Source organism: Mizuhopecten yessoensis, unplaced genomic scaffold (assembly GCF_002113885.1).
Source record: "Mizuhopecten yessoensis strain PY_sf001 unplaced genomic scaffold, ASM211388v2 scaffold11161, whole genome shotgun sequence".
Classification (NCBI taxonomy): Eukaryota; Metazoa; Mollusca; class Bivalvia; order Pectinida; family Pectinidae; genus Mizuhopecten; species Mizuhopecten yessoensis.
This window is the reverse complement of record NW_018408910.1, coordinates 340,003-363,454: the sequence shown is the minus strand read 5'-3', so window position 1 is coordinate 363,454 and position 23,452 is coordinate 340,003. Positions and strand designations below refer to the sequence as shown.

Sequence of the window (23,452 nt, the reverse complement as noted above, 5' to 3'; positions counted from 1 at the left end):
CATTTGTTATGTTTTAACAATTTTCATGCATATTTGAAAGCACTTAATTGTGATAACCACTAAATATATATCCCTGTCATGTAATCCTCTGTGTTATTGATAGCTGCACATGTAGTGTGTGACACTGAAACAGTGTCTGATCACTATACAGAAATATAAGTAAGTTTATCTCATGTATTTTCAGTATTCAGTTGGATGCTTTAACGCTTTAATGGTGGACAGTAAATTGTGTACCTCCACCTGAAAATTCATCCTATATTTTGTTCCCTTGTTTCTAGAATGATGCTGGCCAAACCTGAGAACGAGTTGTCATCTGACCGTTACTCAGTACCGTACATACTACAGAAGATTCAGCCGGATGGAAACATGACTCAGGCCCCTCCGGGCATGGAGGTAAGTTAGGACGAAACATGACTCAGGCCCCTCTGGGCATGAGGGTCGGTTAGGACGAAACATGACTCAGGCCCCTCTGGGCATGAGGGTCGGTTAGGACGAAACATGACTCAGGCCCCTCTGGGCATGAGGGTAGGTTAGGACAAAACATGACTCAGGCCCCTCTGGGCATGAGGGTAGGTTACATGTAGGACAAAACATGACTCAGGCCCATCTGGCCATGAGGGCCGGTTATGGGGCCTTGTGTTTATGTGGACACTAGTTGGTCTACTGGTAACATTTTGTGGAAATAAATATTAAACAGCTGATAAAGGGGCCTTGAAGGTCTTTGTCAAGAGTCAACAGAAAACTGTATCAGCTCAATAAAAGTAGGTCTGCCCATATTTTATAGTTGAACAAAATCTTGTCAAACCGGTCGGACCGTTTGGAACATGGTAATTAACAAAAAATAAATAGTGTCTGTACTTTCATTGACAATCGGTAAACAGTTTCCACCATCAGTCATTTGCCTGTTATATATTAACATTAGATACTTAAGAGATGTTATGACGATGTAAAATCTCAAACATTATTAAAGTTGTATTGTCTGACTACCTTTTTATCATCACTTCAGGCACATCAAACGTGACAGTGACAAAGATTTAATCTCTACTTTACCTGTAAATTTCTTTCTTATATATTTCCTTTGAAACCTCATCTGACATTAGTCCTTTGTCTGTGTTTTCTTTCTGATTTGCTTGACTTAATTACATTTCTGTAACAGGTGCGGTACCACATGGACCCAGCCTGTATGAAGCCTGGCGAGAACGCCCTGTTCCTGAAACACTTATTTCAACAGGTCCTCCACATAGATGTTTGGGACGGAGACACACTTCTACTTATGGGGTCATGTGCAGTACAACTCAAGGTCAGGGCTACTGATGGGGTCATGGGATGTATAACATAAGGTTAGAGGTCAGAAGTCAAAGGTCACACAACAGGTTGATAAATCGGAACAGTTGTAATCATGATTGGGTTGTGTGCTACCAGTCATGAGTAAAGTGCCAGAGGTCAAGCAGAGGATTAATGAAGCGGCACAGTTGTAAATATCATGAATAGGGTCATGTGCTACGTGTCGGGGGTCAAGAGTCAGAGGTCAGGTGATTTAATGTTTCTATTTTGAAGTAGTGTCATATGCAAATCAATGAGACCAGGGTATGTATTCATTAAACCATTCCATGCATGCTCAAGCATGGATTCCGTGCTAAAACCAATTACTTTCTTGTAACTTACTTAATTCATGTCAAACATTCAAAAAGTCAAATGTAAACATTGAAAACAGTATTCTGCTTTAAGTCTCTTCATTTTTTTCCAAATTGTTGACAAAATAAGATTTTTTATTATTAATTGATAACTGGAACAAGAAATTAGACTTAAGCACAAAATCCATGCTTTCGCATGAGAACGACCTCATGAATTCATACGGGCCCAGGCCTCCTTTATTTTGTACATGGCTGCTAACAGAATCAAGTCTATACTGGTGTCTGTCCAGTCAGATGAATGTGTTAGATTACCAGTGTATACCTGTTGATTAGGTACATGTAGTTAGGTATTTGGTTTACCAACAGCTGTATCATAGGGCTGTAAGAATATATTGTATTGTATCGTATCACAATACTTTCTTGTGTATCGAATCAAATTGTTTTGTTTGCCTGTATCTCGATACACTTATTATACATAAATTATCAATCATTTTTTTCAAACTCTAAAAAAGTGTACTTATATTTTGTGCAGAATCCTTCAGTAAAGATGTGGTCTATTGTGCAGTCATACCCAAAAGTACTAGAAATTTTACAAAAATATATTTCGATAGTATTAGTAGACTACTATGACAAAACTCCATAAAATCCTGCACTCAATCATTATGAAGTCGACCTTTAAAGCAGATAATAGTATCGTGGTACATATTGTATCGTAAGCATCGTACGGCGCTAAGTATATCATTTAAATATGTATTGTTGCAGCCCTACTGTATCACTGTTACCAAAATCAGTAACTAAAAACATGCTGATTTGGACAAAAATAATGTTTTCACTTCTCGTTCTAGTTCAGAAGTGTTGATTGATGATGATTATAAAGTCCCTCTGCTCCTGCATCTTGTAGATAGTTCTGGTACAATGTCTTGATATAGCTTGAAAATTGTAGACAGTGTGCAGAAATGTTAAGGCAATAGTTAACCCTTTCATCCCTAAAGTCACATTTGAACCTTCCAAATCAAAGACTGGGCGAGTCTAATTTTAATATGTAGGGGGTGAATAGGTTATGGTGTGTGTTAATGCAGTGATAGCACTGTCTGATATCTTTATCTGTGAATTTCTGTTTTGTAGTACTTGTGTCGATGTGGAAGTGAGGCTGTACAGACGACCTTTGAACTTGACGTCATAACGACCGAGTATGAAAACGACCCAAATATAGTCAACAGCAACATTAATCAAGTGGGTGGGCTTCAAGCATTTGGAGTAAAGACCTACGTAAAAGGCAAACTCCACCTCCGAATGGCAAACATCGGGCAAAAAACAGATCCGAAATCTACACTGGCAGGTAACAAGAAACAGACAATTCTCCTGACATTAATTTTGAGGAGTATTGTTAATAAGCTTATTTCTGCAAATTATAATGTTGACTTATATGTATTTTCTTCAGATGAGTTTTTTTTTTTGGGTACCTATATATATATCCTTCTTTCAATTTGTCTTCATTTGAAAATTTGAAATAGAGTGGTTATGAAGGAGACCACACCATTTCCAGTTTTTCTACTACATGTATTTCAATATTATTTTTAATATGAAATTCTTTAATATACATTAGACATTGTAGATATATGCAAATATCCCACCGTCTATGATCTCTCCCTATTCACTGTTAATAAATAAACACGAAGAGAGATATTGTATATTAAATTAAAACTTACTGTGAAATCATTAATTTTCGTGGGGTTTTAATTTCATTGATTCCATGGGTACCCTTATCCTGGAATTCATAGGTCCATGAAGTACATGTAATTACAAGTTTGACACAAAGCTATTCTCCATATGATTTGGTACTATACTAGTAGTCCACAAATTCATGTACCCACAAAATAGTGTTTTTTCAGGAAACTGAGAAATTTGGGCCCACAAAAATATCTGATTGCGCAGTATGTTTACTGTATAAAGAACCGTTTATTATTGTTTGTATGTATTTAAATAAGATGATTTTTGTATGGCATGATTGTACAAGGTAAAGAGAAATATACCCTGAATTTTGTTATTGTAGATCATTTGAAACCATTAAATACCCTGTTACCTCATATGGGAGGCAAAAAGAAAAGTAAAGAGTCCTTTATCATGTGTTTTTGTCAACTTCATGTATCCATCCTTCTCTCCATCACAGACTCAGAATGCTTGAGATATAGGGTTTGTCACACATATGATCATTTATAAATATGTGAAAATTTCAAAATTAAATGTTTGATATTTAGATACACCAACAATCTAAGGATCCCCGTACCACTGCCAAAAACTGATTTACATATTGGAAACTGTTGGGTTTTTTTGGTAGGATTACAGCTTTGATATACATGTATCATTTCTGAAAATAAAACATACATTCCTGGACTTTTATGAAAAATAAACAAAACATAATCAACAACAGTGTTCTGAATATCAAAATTCTGTGAGGCCAGGTAGGAATTCAAACCCTGGACTTCAGATTGTTATACTTTAGCTCTAACCCAACTGAGCTAGCTCATCAACAGAAGTCTCCTTGCCCAGCTGTGCTACTGTTATATCCAAACAGAGGTTAAGGGGAGGCTACTGTTTATAGGGAAAACCACAGTGCAGTAGGACAGGGATCCTGAATACATGTAATAGTCACAACGAAGGCTTGTAAACAAACAACAACGGTCATTTTCTTCAAATTTAAGCATTTGCTGTCATTTGATACCTTACAGCTTTCCTTCAGTATTTATAAATTTGTGAAATTAATATATTTCAAGCATTGTGAATCTACTAGCTTGCTCTACTTTTCAGCTTTCCCGAGATCTAGTTGCTATTCTGGATCTGTTGATAAAACTTTGTATGCTACATAATATGTAGACATATAGAATAGATTTAATATTTTTCTCCAGATTCAATTTCCTACTCTGTAGATACCTACCAAGACCTAGTTGCTTGAAGTACGTTATCCTTAATAGGATATTAACTCAAATATATAAAAATTTTACACAATGAAGTGAAAAATGCATGCGTGAATATTTTTAGGTGGTCATCTTAAAACAAATAAACACAAAAACACTGGAACAGTTTCAGATTGTTTGTTTATTGAAAATTTACACTTAACTTAAGTGCTCCAAGCAACTGGGCCCGAAAATATCCACAAACTGTAAGCCTGATGAACGAAAGTTTATGGTTGTCTGAAATCACTGGGAAAAACCTGTAAATACAAAATCAGAGCAAAACACTAAATGGTTAATTTATAGATTTTTGATTTACCATAATACTGGTTTAAAAACTAACTTACTATTATAGTAGACGGACGCTTTGATGGTCCTGTTTGTAATGTAAATTTGTCATTTGATGGAGTTCACATGTGCAGAAAATATTAGTCACACACTTAACTTCATTAAAATTATTGTTATTATTGTAGACAACATAAATTTTCTCTGTTCATCAGCTTGCTTGCAGATCATTTTTATTCTACCTTCTCTTGATAACATTTAGATTTTTATTAAAATTTACACACACGCTATCTTAGATTCTTTACCAGTTAGATTTAGACTAGACTTGCTATTATAATATTTACAGCACAGATAGGCCACACAGGGAAAAAGCCGCGCGTTTTGTCTCAGACAGCGGGGAACAGCTCGTACCCAGGTGGAGGTCTTACGGGTACCTTCACTTCTTCTAGTGCTACTCCTGGTAACAGCTTCTTTTTTTAACAATATCAGAACCAGTCTGACAATTCAATATATGCAGGAATAGCACAGAAGTATATAACAATTGGAAATACAAAACAAAATCTTGACCTTAATTACTATATATATATCTGCGACTGATATTTTATTTATATTTTGTGAGTCAATGAAACTTTGATATAATACCCTCTTTTCTCACTCTTAACATTTAAACATTTGATTTAATGCCCCTTTTCATTAACCAGCTGGCCTACTTTCATATTACAAGGGCCACTTTTCCATTAATCTTTCATCATCCCTTAATTTCCTTTCTAAATGTAAATTTTACTGTCACTTCAGTTTTTTTAAATTCAAATTTGATTTAATGGTGTTCGTGATTACCTGCATTTCCAAATATGTTCATCATTATGATAACGTTTGTCTTGCTATGATAAAGTGGAAGTTAATGTGATCTATGGAAGTTTTACAGTACATGGCTGTAGCTGGAACCTTTTGTATAATTCTGATCACTGAATAAAATAATTCATAAATTTGCTTACAGAATCTTAAGGATATTTTCAAAGCAGCAAAAAGTTAACAAATAATTTGGTTTCACCTATCAATTTTTACAGAAATTATTGTATAATCGTATATTATATATTTTGAGATACTGTATACCGGGGACCTTTCGCCACAGCTTAATTTTCGCCTTTTTCCCCCTCTGTCACGAGGGCGAATTTATCACGGCAGTGACGATAATTACACATTCTATACAAAGTAATACCATGGGAAGACAAAAAATAACGCTGCGGAAAAACAGATTCTACCAGTGGAGGGCGAAAATTTCCGGGTATACAGTATTGAAAAGATAGTAATCTGAGTTAATACGTCAATATGCCTGGTTGTTTAGGTGAATCCCAGTTGAAAAAGGTCGCTCGAGCGAAACACGTGGCAGACAAGAACCACGAGGTACAGGCCATGCTGATGTCACACAAAGATCAGATGGTGCCGGAAAAGGACACGAATCGTGAGGGAGACGCCGAGAAGAACAGGAAGTTATCTCGTATCCACGCTGTACGCCAGGCTCAGGGCATCGACAACAAGGTCAACACTATAATGGTGAGTTGTTGCTACCACAGCAGTCAATCATGTTGTCTAAAGCATTTAATTTGACAGTGTTGGAACCCTGATGTGCTGATAGGGCGATTTATGTTGGACCTCTCTATATACGTGATACATGTATAAGTAAACTTTAATCCTGTGTAAATAGCATGTCACGTTATAGCTTTTTGACTTGGTGTAAGTTTTTTACGGGAGCTCCAATGTAGTTATATAAAAAAAAAAAAAATTAAATTATCTTATCTTTAATTTCTTTCAAATTTTCTTTCATTGGTAGCATTTACGAAAAAAAAAAAAAATGACATTGGAAATAGCCATATTCTTTGTATTCTTCATTAAAATTATAGCGAAATACTTTTAACACAGACTGTTTACATTTCAGAGTTACAAGACGGAGAAGTCGGATCGTATGAGAGACTATAAGACGATAGAGATTTACCGTCTGCAGACTAAGAAGGATGGAATCATGAGCATGCTGAGTCAGACCATCTCCACGAACTACACAGTCCATCCGTCATTTGGCTCGTCAGAGTTCTTCGAATATGTCTTTAAAAATCCATTTAATGTACAACAGACCATAACAGTGGAATTTGATGATAAGGAATTACAGTAAGATTTGTTTATAAATCTTTGGAGTCAGTATTTAAGGATCCTCTTGCCAGATACTGTAACAAACTATTGGAAAACTTTTGGAAACTTTTTACAGCACGACTATAGGTTTGATAAATCATTTATGAAAAGAAAACCATACTTTGTGGGACTTTTAAAAAGGATGAAGATGAAATAAATGAAATATAATCCACAATAGTATTCTTGAGTATAAAAATTAGCGAGGATATATAGACCGGGATTTGAATCCAGAACTAGTGTTTTGGGTGATGGTTTTTTTTGCAGTACAAATTGTCTTATAATTTAACTGTCTAACAATCAAGTTATTTTTACTGAGAACAAAATCGGCTGGATAGCAGAGGCTTCATTGTGATTTTTAATTCAATTATTGATGAATATTTTATGTTAATAACCTCTTTAGCATATAAAACAGAGTAAAGGGTCCTCAGTTCATTAAACAAAATCATGTGTAACATGTTCAAACTGCTGTCTGTTTTAATTTCTTGGTATCAAAATTTGAGTATGATCTATTTCTTTTAAAGGTGCACCACATTATAGAATTAATATTCTGTATTATGTATTATATAATAGGTTTCACATGGAAGAATAATTTACAGGAGTTAGCAATTTGTGGATAATGTTTAGACCACGATATATATAACAAAATATATAACCCTAACAAAATATAACCACCATATTGTAGAATATTCCAAACTCTAGGGAGTTGTATAAGTAGAGGCTCCCTAATGAGTGATGGTTGATTATCATGTTTATCTTAGTCAAAAAAGTTAATTTTCAAATTGAATAAAGACACAAGGTTTACTAAAGAGAGTTAAATAAACACGATAATCAACAGTCACAAGTTTGGGAACTTTTTTTCTCCAATAAACTCCAGATATTATATATCTAGAAAAACATATTTTGTCTTGGGAATACATTATACCTGTTTCCGATCAGGGAAACAACTGCTATGTAGCTATGAGGTCACAATGGAATATGATGTTGCAAAGTTTTGTAACTTAACGTCATAATTAGAAGATTGATCAATGAAATATCATCCAGGGTACCGGTGCTACCCACTAGTGGGTAGCAAAAATGTCTACCAACTCCTGGCAGGTTTATCCATAAGTCGGAAGTGTTAGTGAGGAAACCTATAGTGGTTGTGGGAGAAATTGAATGTGCTGTACACTTATTTTCAGCATAATAACAGCTTCCAGAGAATTGTGTATTTATAAGTTTCTGTACATTTATCTTCAGGATTGTGACAGCTCCCAGAGAGTGGTGTAAAATTAGATTGCTTTACATTTATCTTTAGTGTGTGGCATACCCTAGGGAGTGCTGTATTTATAATGATCTGCTTTTACCTTGCAGTGTTGTGACAGACCCTAGGGAGTGGCGTTATTTTAAGAGGCTGTATGAACTACAGGGGGAAGTGGAAGAGGGTATGTTCAACAAACAAAGCAAGGCACAGTATGTGGAGATTTTCCTGCGGCCAAAAGAGACAGTCCAGATCCCATTCAAGTACCTCACATTCACAGCTGATGAGAGTGTCCAGCCGCAGGTATTGTGCCTATCACTGGACAGGTTTTTTTTCAAATAAATTGTATACAATGAATCCTGCCTTATCTGGCATTAAGTAGGACACAATATAGGTCATATTATACAAGATGTCAGAATATACAGGTTCTATCTGTTAGTGTTCTTTGGAGATAGTATTACATTATTGTGTCGGATCAGACACGTGCACGGTGGTAGATTAGACTGGTTTTACTGTAGATTCCATCACTATGGTAGATCTCTTCTTTGACTTTCATATTACTCATTTTAACAAACAAGGTCTAGTCAAAAATAACAGTTAAAGTTTTAGGAGAAAATTTTGTACAATGGATATTTTAATATAAAATATTAACAGTACTGTACGTACTGCCATGATAGTTTTATTACAGGTTTTCTCTCCCTTTGTTCCTGAAAGTTGTAGATTTTGTTTTATGTTGATTCTCCACGCTGTCCCTTGATTTGGGTTTTCAGTACAATAACACTTTATGAAACTAACTATCTACTAGCAAGAAAGAAGGGATATCTACAAAGCAGGCCCCGGACAGGCCTGTTGCATATATTTTCTGACCCATGTTTTCTCTTATACATGTATTTATAATATGGAACTGTTTATAGTTACAGGGCCCAATGCAAAAATGATGCTTAGGTTATATATCAGTGGTGATATTTTCAAAACCCTGTGACAGTTACTACATATATTTGATTGGTTATAATTGCAGGGCCCTGTGATATATATCATTGGTGTTATTATCAAGGCCCTGTGACGTTTATTATATTTGATTGGTTATAATTGCAGGGCCCTGTGATATATATCATTGGTGTTATTCTCAAGGCCCTGTGACGTTTATCATATTTGATTGGTTTTATTTAAAGGACCCAGTGATGTTTATTATATTTGATTGGTCATATTTACAGGACACAGTGATGTCTATTATATCTGATTGGTCATATTTACAGGACACAGTGATGTCTGTTATATCTGATTGGTTATATTTACAGGACACAGTGGTGTCTATTATATCTGATTGGTTATATTTACAGGACACAGTGATGTTTATTACATTTGATTGGTCATAGTTACAGGACACAGTGATGTCTATTATATCTGATTGGTCATATTTACAGAACACAGTGATGTCTGTTATATCTGATTGGTTATATTTACAGGACACAGTGATGTTTATTACATCTGATTGGTCATATTTACAGGACACAGTGATATCTATTATATCTGATTGGTTATATTTACAGGGCCCTGTGATGTCTATTATATCTGATTGGTCATATTTACAGGACACAGTGATATCTATTATATCTGATTGGTTATATTTACAGGGCCCAGTGATGTTTATTCCATTTGATTGGTCATATTTACAGGACACAGTGACGTCTATTATATCTGATTGGTTATATTTACAGGACACAGTGATATCTATTATATCTGATTGGTTATATTTACAGGGCCCTGTGATGTCTATTATATCTGATTGGTCATATTTACAGAACACAGTGATGTCTGTTATATCTGATTGGTTATATTTACAGTACACAGTGATGTTTATTACATTTGATTGGTCATAGTTACAGGACACAGTGATGTCTATTATATCTGATTCGTCATATTTACAGGACACAGTGATGTCTTTTATATCTGATTGGTTATATTTACAGGACACACTGATGTCTATTATATCTGATTGGTCATATTTACAGAACACAGTGATGTCTGTTATATCTGATTGGTTATATCTACACGACACAGTGATGTCTATTATATCTGATTGGTTAAATTTACAGGGCCCAGTGATGTTTATTACATTTGATTGGTCATATTTACAGGACACAGTGACGTCTATTATATCTGATTGGTTATATTTACAGGACACACTGATGTCTATTATATCTGATTGGTCATATTTACAGGACACAGTGATATCTATTATATCTGATTGGTTATATTTACAGGGCCCAGTGATGTTTATTACATTTGATTGGTCATATTTACAGGACACAGTGGTGTCTATTATATCTGATTGGTCATATTTACAGAACACAGTGATGTCTGTTATATCTGATTGGTTATATTTACAGGACGCAGTGATGTCTATTATATCTGATTGGTTATATTTTCAGGACACAGTGATGTCTATTATATCTGATTGGCCATATTTACAGAACACAGTGATGTCTGTTATATCTGATTGGTTATATCTATAGGACACAGTGATGTCTATTATATCTGATTGGTTAAATTTACAGGGCCCAGTGATGTTTATTACATTTGATTGGTCATATTTACAGGACACAGTGATGTGTATTATATCTGATTGGTTATATTTACAGGACACAGTGGTGTCTATTATATCTGATTGGTTATATTTACAGGACCCAGTGATGTTTATTACATTTGATTGGTCATATTTACAGGACACAGTGATGTCTATTATATCTGATTGGTTATATTTACAGGGCCCTGTGGATCCATTCAAACAGAAGAATGAGGATGATGAAGACATCAAGAAACCTCCCTCACAGACCATGAATGAGAAATCCATCAAGGTAAGTGTTGAAGCCACAGAATAATCATGAACATCTCCACATCTTATTTCCTCCTATCTAAGATTTCCAATACATGTTTTAGCACTACTGATGTTATTTTTTTATGCCGCCATCATTAAATGGGGTAATATTGTGTTGTCCATGTCTGTACCGTCCTGTCCTGTCCCATTCTGTAATATCCCTTCCCAGCACGATTCATTGTAAACACTCTAGCAACTTCATTCTTTGATGGATTTTCATCAAACTTAGTACAAATGTCAAAATGCAAATACATCAGATACGTTCGTGTTTTAGGATTCCAAGGTCAAGGCGTAGGCCACCATTGACTTTCAGTTAACCAACTTTAACTGATTGATTTTGAACAAACTTTATATGAACATCAAGTATAAAAATACCTCTGATATGTCTATGTTTTAAGGTGCCAAGGTCAAGGCCAAGGTCACTGTTGCTATATATAAAAAAATCATCAAATGATTCAGTGTCATCACTCTACTTCATTTCTTAACAAACTTTCATCAAAGTTTATACAGATTTCAGGTATAATGATACCTCAGATGAGAAAGACTGAAACTAGTTAGAACATAGCGGTAGGGGCTTTCATGTCTTACAGACATTTTCTAGTTTTGTTGATGTCTTAATTACCAAGTTGTTTTCTCTTCTACAGGTTTACTTTAAGAATGAGGATGGTAAACCGGTGTCTATCCTAAACGTGAATGTTGAACCACAGCCTCACATCATTGACCAGACATTCCGGTTCTACCACCCGGAACAGTCCTTCCTCAAGAAGTCCATCCGCATGCCACCTTTCCAGTCACTTCCAGGTAAGCTGAGCTGATAAGGAAGCATAGAAATCTCCAGGAAATCTCCTCTAATCACTTCTGATTTAAATGTGTACACCTAGTTTACCTTGAAAAGGATTGTACAAGTTAGTAGATCATATGCTTGAAAAAAAAATACTTAAATGCCACAACCTTGAAAATCATTAATCATGAGAAATTATTAAAAATTTGCAATGTATTTATAAACAAAGATTGATTATGAGAATGTCCTTACATCTCATACCAGACATTGTAACTATACTATGATGTCATTGTTCTATTTTACTAATGTAGATATCACTATAGGTGTATACATTTTATTTGTTATTTGTCGCTAGGCAACGCTTTTTGTACTCTAGGTATCTTTTGAATTTTTACATTGTTCTGATGACAGTTGGCCGAGAAAAGCTGTAGTAAAACTATGGCAGTACTGTTAATATTTTAAACTTAAAATCCATTGCACAATTTTTTTCCAAAAAAATTAACTGTTATTTTTTTACTTGACCATGTAAATTGGATTAAATTTGCGGAGATTTCCCATTTGATGTTGACTGGACATCTCTTCTTTTGAATTTTGATTGCTCTTATGCCGGGACTAGTGAATTTCATTTAGAAATCAATCAACTTGGATACGCAGAACTGCACTGGACATCCACTAGTGGACATTGGATCGCATTTTTCCCTGGTATCTATTTATGAACAGGTACTACAGACAGGTTTGTGTCAGTCAGGATTGATGCCTTGTCTCCATTTCTGTGTTGTGTTTTATATCTGTATGGGTTTATATCTGACTCAGGTGCTCCAGTGGGCGGGCCAGGACTGAACCAGGTGTTTGTCAGGTGTAGCAATAGTCACGTGATCTGTGACAGCAAGAGTACCCAACCTGGGGAACCTACTGATGTCTTCCTCAAGGTATATATATATACTCCTCTGTGTGTGTGTCAGTGATGAAAAATAAATACTAGGCCACTTTCGTTTATCGCATTACAAACGGTTGGACCTGAGTTGTTCGTTTATGAAATAAGGTCTGACCTAGTAATCTGATGCTGCATTTAGGCGAGCCTTGACAAAGCCTTGCAAGGCCTGCATAAATATTTTGCAGGTCCGCTCGGATTTATATCCAAAAATGTTACATTTTAAAATGGATAAACTGGTTGTCCACAAGCTTGTTCACTAGAGCTGTACCTTTCTGGACAGAATATTGAATGTCATAAAATGGTCGTATTTTATAAAAGATATCAAAGGCCAAGAAAAAACCCCACATTGCATTGTTTGCATTCCTTTTTGCTGAAAAAAGACAGTTTGATCAGAATATAATTAAAGAAGATGAAATGGTTAAGAAATAGAAAAGGAAATGTTGGTATTTAAGGGCTGGTACGAACAAGCAAAGTCAGTAATATTAAACAAAAATGTGACTTTTCTATATTACAGGTGGCTATGGGGCCGTCTCCCCAAAGTAAACGGTTCTTTGTAGCGATGTACTTTGATCCGTTTATGGCACGACCGGTACAGATATGGCAGTTTTATGTGCACGCCCTACAGCGTGTAGACGTAGCTTGTGTGGAGGGCCAGACTAGTCGCTTCGACCTCCTCCTCAGGTCAGTACATATGTCAAGGTCATGGACAAAAATAGATTGGCAGACATTATTCATTTTATAGTATTTAAATTTTTACATAAAAAAATATTCAAATCTTAGAGTAAACTAAACTGTGAAATCAGATACTTTTTTGAGGTCCGCATTTTGTGGTTTCACCAAAAAACACACAATTTCTTAGGTACATACATTTGTGGATTACAATACGTATACGCAATCATACGTGTAATAGCTATATGTCAAACCTATAATTACTTTGTGGACGTATGAATTCATGGATGAAGAGTATGTCACTAATTCAATGATATTTAGAACAAAAATCAGTGATTTCACAGTATTCAAATTTCATAGTATAATTTAGACAACTGACTTTTAGTTTCAGAACTTTTTGTTTAACTTGTGTTTACAAAATGAAGGCTTCCCATCAATACTGAATATAAAAGTTCTGCTTGTGTTTGTTTATCTGTGTATGGCTACAATTTTATGTGATACAAGTATGAAATCAGGTATTACAGAGTATGACGTAACGTTGTGTTTTATTACAGAGGAACACAAGCCTCACGCCTGGTACGCTGTTACTCGTCGCACCCGAACGAGATGCAGATGTTTCCGGGCGATCAATTTATGCTGACAGCTGGAGCTGTTCACGAGATGACTGTCGCAGTCCGCCCAATGAAAGAAGGAAACAAATTCTTCTACATAAACATAGTAGATGTAGAATATCATCAACTTATACGCTCATGGCTTGTGTGTGTTACTTGTCGTCCGCCTATGGTCTCTCGATCTTTTGACGTAGTTCTCCCGATGGGTGGTGGAAAGGGCTGCAGCAAACGAATCCCGTACACAAATCCCTACCCGCACAAAAAGGTATTTGTTCTCCTGAATAACCGTGAGGACCTGTTACAGTTCCGCGAGTCACGACTGGAGATCGAGGGCGGAGAGACCCAGACCATCGGGCTACGGTTTACACCGGTTACTAAGGCCGGTAGTGTCGAGGTCATGGTCTTTATCAATGACGAGGACGATAAAAACGAGGAGACCTTCAAAATTACTGCCACATATCAATAGTGCTAGATATCTTAGTTTTTGTAATGGCGAATGTCTTTCTGAATTGCATGTCTTCTCCCTCATACCGTATTTGAAGGAGAAAACAACCCAAGTCTTGTACCTCAGACTCTGTATTTTTCTAAGGGATGTTGTTTTTGTTATTTTTGTAGCTTGGTACCAATTTGTGCCATGAATAACTGTTGTCCTTGTTAGATGCCAAATAGACGATTTTACTATAAATTTGGCACTACAGTACTGGTTGGTTAATCCAAAATGCACAAGTCAACATCTGTCCCATCATAATTTATATGTTCATTATTTCATTTTCATGTGCATGTTTGGGTTGGCAAGTCATTGTTAGAGTTCAGTATTGGAGAAAAAAAGGTCCATTGGATGGAAACTTTCTTCTCTTGCAAGGCAAATGTTCCGTAGATGTTTTCAAATATTTCATATTTCGGGGAGAGAGGTAACACACCCTGATCGTCACTAAATGTCTTCTGTAAGTGACTTTGATTCTACACTGAAAAGATAAGTTGCCATGCCGTCATATGATGTGGGCCACAACATGGTCAATGTGACAGCTCTCAGCTGGACAGGACCAATCTAAACCAGAAATACAGTCAAACTTCGATGTTTCGAACTTTGTGTGACCATCAGGAAAAAATCGAAACATCAAGACTTCGACTCATGAATGTTAAACTTCGAATATCTTTGAGATCCTGTATATACTGCAGAGGCTAAATGTGACAGCTGTTAAGTGATGGAACACAAGAAGTTGTAATTTTCAATATTTTCCTAAAGAAGTGAGAAATTTGATTCATCAAAGTTTGATTTATAAATGGAATATTAGTTTTAGAAAAAAAATTCTAGACTTTGCTGTAAGTTCCACACATCAAGAAATTCAAATTCTTTAAAGTTTGATTTATAGAAGTTTGACTGTATTTGACAATTTCAAACTGATTCATCTGTCCCCATATATACCTCATCTACAGCAATTAGTTTTATGAATCACCTCATTCATTTTTGAATTTCTTGTGTCAAATATCTGGTTTAAGTTGTGTCATAAAATTTACGTTTTTCTTAGCAAACATTATCTATCATACAAGCTTTAAATGCATCGTTGTCTTTACCGCGTATATTGCCAAAGTCCGTCCAGCTATACAGACCTGTGCCTACAGTTAGTTAAACTTTACAGTGCCTGACAGTATAATTAAAGTATTGACTGTTCAGGAATTAATTGTAAAGTGTCCTTTTTGAACATTTCAGCATAACTGTATAATTTGTTATCATGTAGATTGAGTGAGGAAGTTATATAATTAGGAAAATACATAGAAAATACATTATGTTAAAATGAGCAGAAGTGAGGTTTTATTGAATTTTATTTATTGAATTTCTCGTATTTTCGGTTTGTATTTCTAATTCAGTTTTGTATCATTGAATGTGATTGCTTTTATGAAATTGTGATCACAGATACAATGTAGTATATAACTATTTCAAGGAGACATAAAAAATGTGCATGTTCGTATGAGTTACTAAGTATGAATGGATGTTGTGTTACAATGAATGTAGTCAAGCATTGTGTGGTTGAGTGAAGGGCTAAATTAGGTTTGTGGAATGACGATGCCTAATTTTTGTGCTCACCTAAAGTGTACTTTAATCTGTCATTCTGGGCCTGTAAGAAATTATCAGTTAATTTTTGTGCTCACCTAAAGTGTACTTTAATCTATGTCATTCTGGGCCTGCAAAGAATTAACAGTTAATTTTTGTGCTCATCTAAAGAGTACTTTAATCTGTCATTCTGGGCCTGTAAGAAATTAACAGTTAATTTTTGTGCTCACCTAAAGTGTGCTTTAATCTATGTCATTCTGGGCCTGCAAAGAATTAACAGTTCATTTTTGTGCTCACCTAAAGTGTACTTTAATCTGTCATTCTGGGCCTGTAAGAAATTAACAGTTATTTTTTGTGCTCATCTAAAGTGTACTTTAATCTGTCATTCTGGGCCTGTTAGGAATTATCAGTTAATTTTTGTGCTCACCTAAAGTGTACTTTAATCTGTCATTCTGGGCCTGTAAAGCATTAACAGTTAATTTTTGTGCTCATCTAAAGTGTACTTTAATCTGTCATTCTGGGCCTGTAAGGAAGTATCAGTTAATTTTTGTGCTCACCTAAAGTGTGCTTTAATCTATGTCATTCTGGGCCTGCAAAGAATTAACAGTTCATTTTTGTGCTCACCTAAAGTGTACTTTAATCTGTCATTCTGGGCCTGTAAAGAATTAACAGTTAATTTTTGTGCTCATCTAAAGTGTACTTTAATCTATGTTATTCTGGACCTGTAAGGAATTATCAGTTTGGAAATACATGTATAATCTTTTTTTATTTCTGATCATTTAAGCATTATGTTAGAAACATTTTAAACCCCGAAAAAATCAGAAATGTGATGAAGATAGATTAAGTTAAAACATGAATTTACACTGCCAGGACATATCGATCAGTGTTTAATGTGATAGCGAGTCTCAAAGATATTTGATGAATTTACCCGTCCTCAATGACAAACTGTGTGTAATACAACGTGATATTGTACCTGGATACAGAGGCTGAACTGTCCTCATTATTACGTTACGTATGCATAGTGTTATGTGTGAAATGTCTGTGATAGCATTGTTTACTTAAGATGATGTATGTTTATTGACAGTTTTATATATTATTTATTAGATCTGATATTAAACATTGTACAATATAAACATATCTATTTAATATTCGATTTTCATGTACTTACCAAATAGTTTTTTTACGTTAGAAAACTAGTAACATTAAATGATAATGAACTGTAAATATTTTGTCTGTGTTTTGTTTTTAACTGACTTAGTGAAATGTTAACATTAAAAACTAATATACTGGTATGTTGTTCTGTAAGTATAAAAAGGCCAGGTATTTAATTAAAGTCCTGGCTCAGATGGATTCTCTGTTGATTTGTTTAAGTGCTTTTGGAAACATTTAGGTATTTTTGTAGCAAGATCTACTAATTAACAATGGTTATGAAAATGGTGAATTATCTGTAACTCAAAAACAGGGCATAATTACTCGTTTACTAAAAGGGGTTAAACCACGTTGATTCCTGAAAAACTGCAGACCACTATTAAGTAAACTTATATATACAGATCAAACAGTTTTATTTCTGGATGATACATTGGGGAAAATACTGGGTTAATATATATACAAGGGATATAATCATACATTTTGAAAAAACATTACTTGGATTCAGTATCCTGGAAATTTGTGGATGAAGTATTAGAAGATTTCTTTAATTTTTGACATGGTTTAAAAAAAAATTGGGTAAAGACTTTTCGAAAAAAGATCGAATTTGGCTATTAACTTGGGTGGGGGCCGAGATCTGTTTCAACTCGTTGATATAAAAAGGGGTTTCCGGCAAGCCGACCTGATATCACCTTATGTATATTTTTATTCTCTGTTCTGAAATTTTGGCAATCAATGAATGGAATTTACAGTGGGGACATACATGCTTTACGCTTCTGGGTATTGATTTTCATGTTGATATACGTTGTATCCCAGTATCGAGTTTTAAATATTATATTCACTCGGATCTCATTTTACAACACCATTCGTCGATTTGTTTGCCCTTCTAAACGGTGTTGTTTACTCCTGTCACGTCCAGATGTTGGTAGCAAAGATCGGTATTCAGATTGATACACATTGCTGTGAAAGCTGTTAAAGTTTCAACGAGTTCTGCTGGTTAATTGCAAAAGGATGGAGCCTCGAGCTTCTTAATAGTGAAATCCAGATCTCTAATTAATGATCATTACATGTTTTACAGTTTCCGCTTAGCATTAATACGAAAGTATCTGTGTAGTCATTAAACTTAATATTATGGGACAGCTGAACTTTGTATGGTTTAACGCGATTACAACCAATTATCTGACTTTTAACATACATATTAGGATCGCTAGACTGCTCTTGTGTAATGTTCGTTAAACCCCAGATGCCGATGCTCTCAGCTCTGAAACTTTTTCTGTGATTTCTATAATTGAGTCTTAAGCTTAAAATGAAGAATCATCATTGCCAATATAACATGAACTGAATTCTGCATATTTCATTGTCTACAAAGAACTCTAGCTAATATTTTGTATAATTATATTTTTGAATTAAAGAACTGTTATGATGGCTTACTAACTTTCCTTTCATTCGACAGAAGACATCATGACGTGTGACGCAGGAAACTCCTATATTCTGGATCTCATGGTTTCGCCCTAGTGTTTTGTGTGTTTTCATGGTGTCTATTTCGTTGCTTTTTAATGTTGGCTCGGGCCCAGCCTCCAGATGTTACGCACACTTTTTCTCTATACATTCCTGAAATATGTCATAGCAAAGTTGAAGGCACGCGGCTAGCTACTTGATTGGTCTCAGGTAGAAAAAACCTGACCAATAGCTATGCAGATACCTGTCCTTTGACGATTAAAAGAGGAGCGACACCCAAATTCAAAGCCAGTCAATTTTACCGTTACGCGACCGCAATAATATTTTGACGTACATCAAAGGATCAAACTAGCCTTCTCGTCTCATCCATATGCTTCTGGGTATTGATTTTCATGTTGATATACGTTGTATCCCAGTATCGAGTTTTAAATATAATATTCACTCAAATCTCATTTTACAACACCATTCGTCGATTTGTTTGCCCTTCTAAACGGTGTTGTTTACTCCTGTCGCGTCCAGATGTAAGTAACAAATTAAAGATCGGTATTCAGATTAATACACGTAGCTGTGAAAGCTGTTAAAGTTTCAACGAATTCTGCTGGTTAATTGCAAAAGGATGGAGCCTCGAGCTCCTTAATAGTGAAATCCAGATCTCTAATTAATGATCATTACATGTTTTACAGTTTCCGCTTAGCAGTAATACGAAAGTATCCGTGTAGTCATTAAACTTAATATTATGGGACAGCTAAACTTTGTATGGTTTAACACGATTACCACCAATTATCTGACTTTAAGCATACATATTAGGATCGCTAGACTGCTCCTGTGTAATGTTCGTTACATCCCAAATGCCGATGCTCTCAGCTCTGAAACTTTTTCTGTTATTTCGATAATTGAGACTTAAGCTTAAAAAGAAGAATTATCATTGCCAATATATCATGACATGATTTCTATTTATTTAATTGTCTACAAAGAACTCTTATTTTGTATAATTATATTTTTGTATTAAAGAATTGTTATGATGGCTTACTAACTTTCCATTCATTCGACAGAAGACATCATGACCTGTGACGCAGTAAACTCCTATGTTCTGGATCTCATGGTTTCGCCTTAGTGTTTTGTGTGTTTTCATGGTGTCTTTCCCGTTGCTTTTTAATGTTGGCTCGGGCCCATCCTCGATACTCCAGAGGTTACGCACAATTTCACTCTCTGCATGTCTGGAATATGTCATAGCAAAGTTGAAGGCACGCGGCTAGCTTTTTGATTGGTCTCGGATAAAAAGAAATCCCTGACCAATCGCTAGGCTGATACTAGTCCGAATTACTCTGACCTATATAAAAAAAAAAGTATATAAAACGTCAGAATAATTCGGACTAGGCTGATACCTATCGTTTGAAGATTACAGAGGAGCGACACTCAACTGACTTGAAGCCAGGTCAATTTTACCGTTACGCGACCGCAAGATTCTTCTGATGTACATCTCAGGATCAAACTGGTCTTCTTGTCTCATCCACAAGTTGGTCACACTGAGTCTTTGATTTTGTCATGACATATGCGAGAAGTGCAGAGAGCATAAGTGAGCGTAACCCCTGGATATCGAGGATGGCTCGGGTCCTGTTGTCAACGTTATAATACACGTAGTTGCATGGCACGGTTTTACACTGTGCATGTGCATTGGGGCATAGAGAACAAACACGTGGTTACTGTTATCACCAACTACTGTAGGTTTTATTCAATGGGAATAATAGACAAATGGAATGAACATATTAACAATGTGTAAATCTTATAATGAGATCTTGTCATAGTCATCTTGAAACATCTGCTCTCCCAAACATCTTGCCGATATCTTCTCATAGTAATTTCAACGTCTACCCTCCCGAAAATCTTATTGGTATCTCGTCATAGTAATTTAAACATCTGCTCTCCCAAACATCTTACCGAGATCTTCTCATAGTAATTACAACGTCTAACCTTCCGAAAATCTTCCCAATGCCTCTTTATAGTAATCTCAACATCTACCCTCCCAAAAATCTTATTGATACCTCTTCATAGTAATTTCAACATCTACCGTCCTTAAAATCTTATTCAATGATACCTCGTCATAATAATTTCAACATCTACCGTCCCTAAAATCTTACCGCGATCTCGTCATAGTAATTTCAACATCTACAATTTATGTACCCTCCCGAAAATCTTACCGAGATCTCGTCATAGTTATCTCAACATCTACACTCCAAAAGATCTTACCAAGATTTTGTCATACAATGTGCGTAGCAATTTAAACTTTACCCTCCCGAAAATCCCAAGTGATATCTCGTCATAGCACGGACTTAGATTATCTATGTCCGTTGTCATAGTAATCACAACACTCCCTAATTTACTAACTAACAAAAGTAATGAAATGTAGTTGGAAATACACTAACATAAATTATACATTAGTTATATTGGTTGGGAATGCGTTTGATGTCTAACGTTTATCCAGGTAATCAAGAATCAAATCGTAAACGATCTGAAATGCATGCTTAATACGTACAGAACAGAAACAAATCATACCACGAGATAATACGAAGTTGTATGAACTCTATTTCTCTACTGTTTGGTTTGGTATTACATTTACATCTGATAAAATGTCACCTAATTAAAGTTTCGTTGCATCATTGTGTTGATTTCTATACGGAATTAAAGACGAATTTGTCTGATTAAAAAGTTCATCTAGATTAATGGAGAATTTATCGAATAAACGGTGTAAATGCATGGATTTATCTACAAAATATGTACTAGAAATTCTTCTAGATATTTTACTGACCTCAAATTATTTTTATTTTATTTTCTTCGAGGCTGACCCAATTAGTTGTAAAGAAAAACATCTACCGAAAAATATTTCTTGTACTGCATATAATACCCCGGCACTGATTGCAGGGTATATACCAGATCTGTCCTACTATTTCAAAAAACATATAAATATTAACAAGCAGAATTTAGTCTATAGGAAGTAAAATTAACCTGTCATGTATTATAAAACTAGAAGTCTCTCTATATCTACACGATAACTACGAAAACAACAGTATATTGGAGTGCTCTCCCTTCCCATACTAGCTTCTACCACTGCGTGTGTTACTTGATACTACTTTTTGATTAACATTTAGTTTGTCATTATCCTCAATTCAATATTACCTTAGCACCTTTGAAATAAGTCATCAACTAAATCAAAGTTTTAATTAAGTAGTAAGAATGTTAACGTTTTTGAAGTGCGGGAACTCTTTTGATCAGGAAACAGTTAGGTACACGTACATTTTGTATGCGTGTACTAGTACGAGATTATCATGACACCATATAAAGCCTGTACTATTTTGTTGTTGTGCGTTACTGTATATTTGAATATCGCAGGATATTTAAACGTTGAATCATTTGCTTATGCAAATATTAATAAACATAATATTTATAGCAGTCTAGACAATCAAGTAACCCATCACTAATAATAAATCTATAAACTCGAGAGAAAAAAACGCCGACAGATGAATGTCTAATTTGAATTGGGTCTGTCATCATGTTGTCAACCCGTCACACTAGCCTAACATATTCTGGCGTTACTCCTGCGATATGTTGGCAGGGTTTTTCGACGATGCTACATTAAATATGACAAATTTAGTCATAACGCAATGAAATTCAACATACAAACGTAATATTATAACATGGAGCCTCGTTTGTTTTGATGTTTTGTTTCCCGTAAAGAAATCCACCTGAACGAATTTCTGTATTTATGAAACGGTATAAAATTTATTGAAATGTTAAGACCTTTCCTAAAATTAAAATATTAAACAATACGCTAATCCATGGTTCAATTAACGAAACTAAGTTACTATGTTAAGTCTACAGGAGATTAACTGTTTGAGATCAGATCGTGGCCGACTCACGGGGTTGGTGATATCGGGGCAAGATTAACGAGGAACCACCGTCAATTAATCAATGCTATAACACCATGTCAATTCCTTATTTCATTTTTTTTGCCACAAAATGCTTGACTTTTGTTACTTGTACAGTCACTAAGCTATCTTATCTCAAATAAATGTATCCCGCTTAAACGTCCAACTGTATCATCAAATCAACATTACTAGATTATCAATACTAAAATGACGTTTGGGAAGTTCTACCTTTAGGAATGTCATGGAAGTATTTCAAATCATCCTCGATACTCCAGGGGTAACGCTTACTTTCGCTCTTTACACCCCTGAACTGTGTCATAGTACAATCGAAGGCTCAGTGTTCACTCCTTTATGGACGAGACGAGAAGGCTAGTTTGATCCATTGATTTACATCGAAATAATTGACTGGCTTTGAAGTCAGGTGTTGCTTCTTTGTGATCTTCAAAGGACAGGAATCAGCCTAGCGATTGGCCAGGTGTATTTTTTACCTGAGACCAATCAAATTGCTAGCCGCATGCCTTCAATTTCGCTTTGTGATTCCAGGTGATTGCAGAGAGCAAAAGTGAGCGTAACCCCTGGGCCCATATTCATAAAACCGTTTTCATGCTCAAGCATAGATTTAATGCTCAAAACAACTTTCTTGTAACTCCCTTAAATCATTTCAAACGATCAAAAAATCAAATGAAAACATTAAAAACAGTTTTTGGC

The 23,452-nt window shown here is 35.2% G+C and overlaps 1 protein-coding gene across 6 annotated transcripts in view; it reads left to right on the top strand.

Moving 5' to 3' along the window:
- The window catches only part of LOC110467111 (nephrocystin-4-like), a 51,207-nt gene extending 35,278 nt beyond the window's left edge, over window positions 1-15,929 (top strand). For 5 of the 6 annotated variants that reach the window (XM_021524039.1, XM_021524037.1, XM_021524036.1 and 2 more), the window contains 12 exons: window positions 279-393; window positions 1,157-1,300; window positions 2,760-2,973; window positions 5,217-5,330; window positions 6,216-6,424; window positions 6,807-7,033; window positions 8,405-8,594; window positions 11,060-11,149; window positions 11,814-11,970; window positions 12,764-12,879; window positions 13,399-13,565; window positions 14,108-15,929. In XM_021524039.1, the coding sequence (XP_021379714.1) occupies window positions 279-393; window positions 1,157-1,300; window positions 2,760-2,973; window positions 5,217-5,330; window positions 6,216-6,424; window positions 6,807-7,033; window positions 8,405-8,594; window positions 11,060-11,149; window positions 11,814-11,970; window positions 12,764-12,879; window positions 13,399-13,565; window positions 14,108-14,630 (2,266 nt within the window). In that variant the 3' untranslated portion in view covers window positions 14,631-15,929. Of the gene's footprint in view, window positions 1-278; window positions 394-1,156; window positions 1,301-2,759; window positions 2,974-3,687; window positions 3,742-5,216; window positions 5,331-6,215; window positions 6,425-6,806; window positions 7,034-8,404; window positions 8,595-11,059; window positions 11,150-11,813; window positions 11,971-12,763; window positions 12,880-13,398; window positions 13,566-14,107 lie in introns of all 6 variants that reach the window. The other variant, XM_021524038.1, reaches the window with a different exon arrangement.
- The last annotated feature ends 7,523 nt before the right edge of the window (window positions 15,930-23,452 follow it).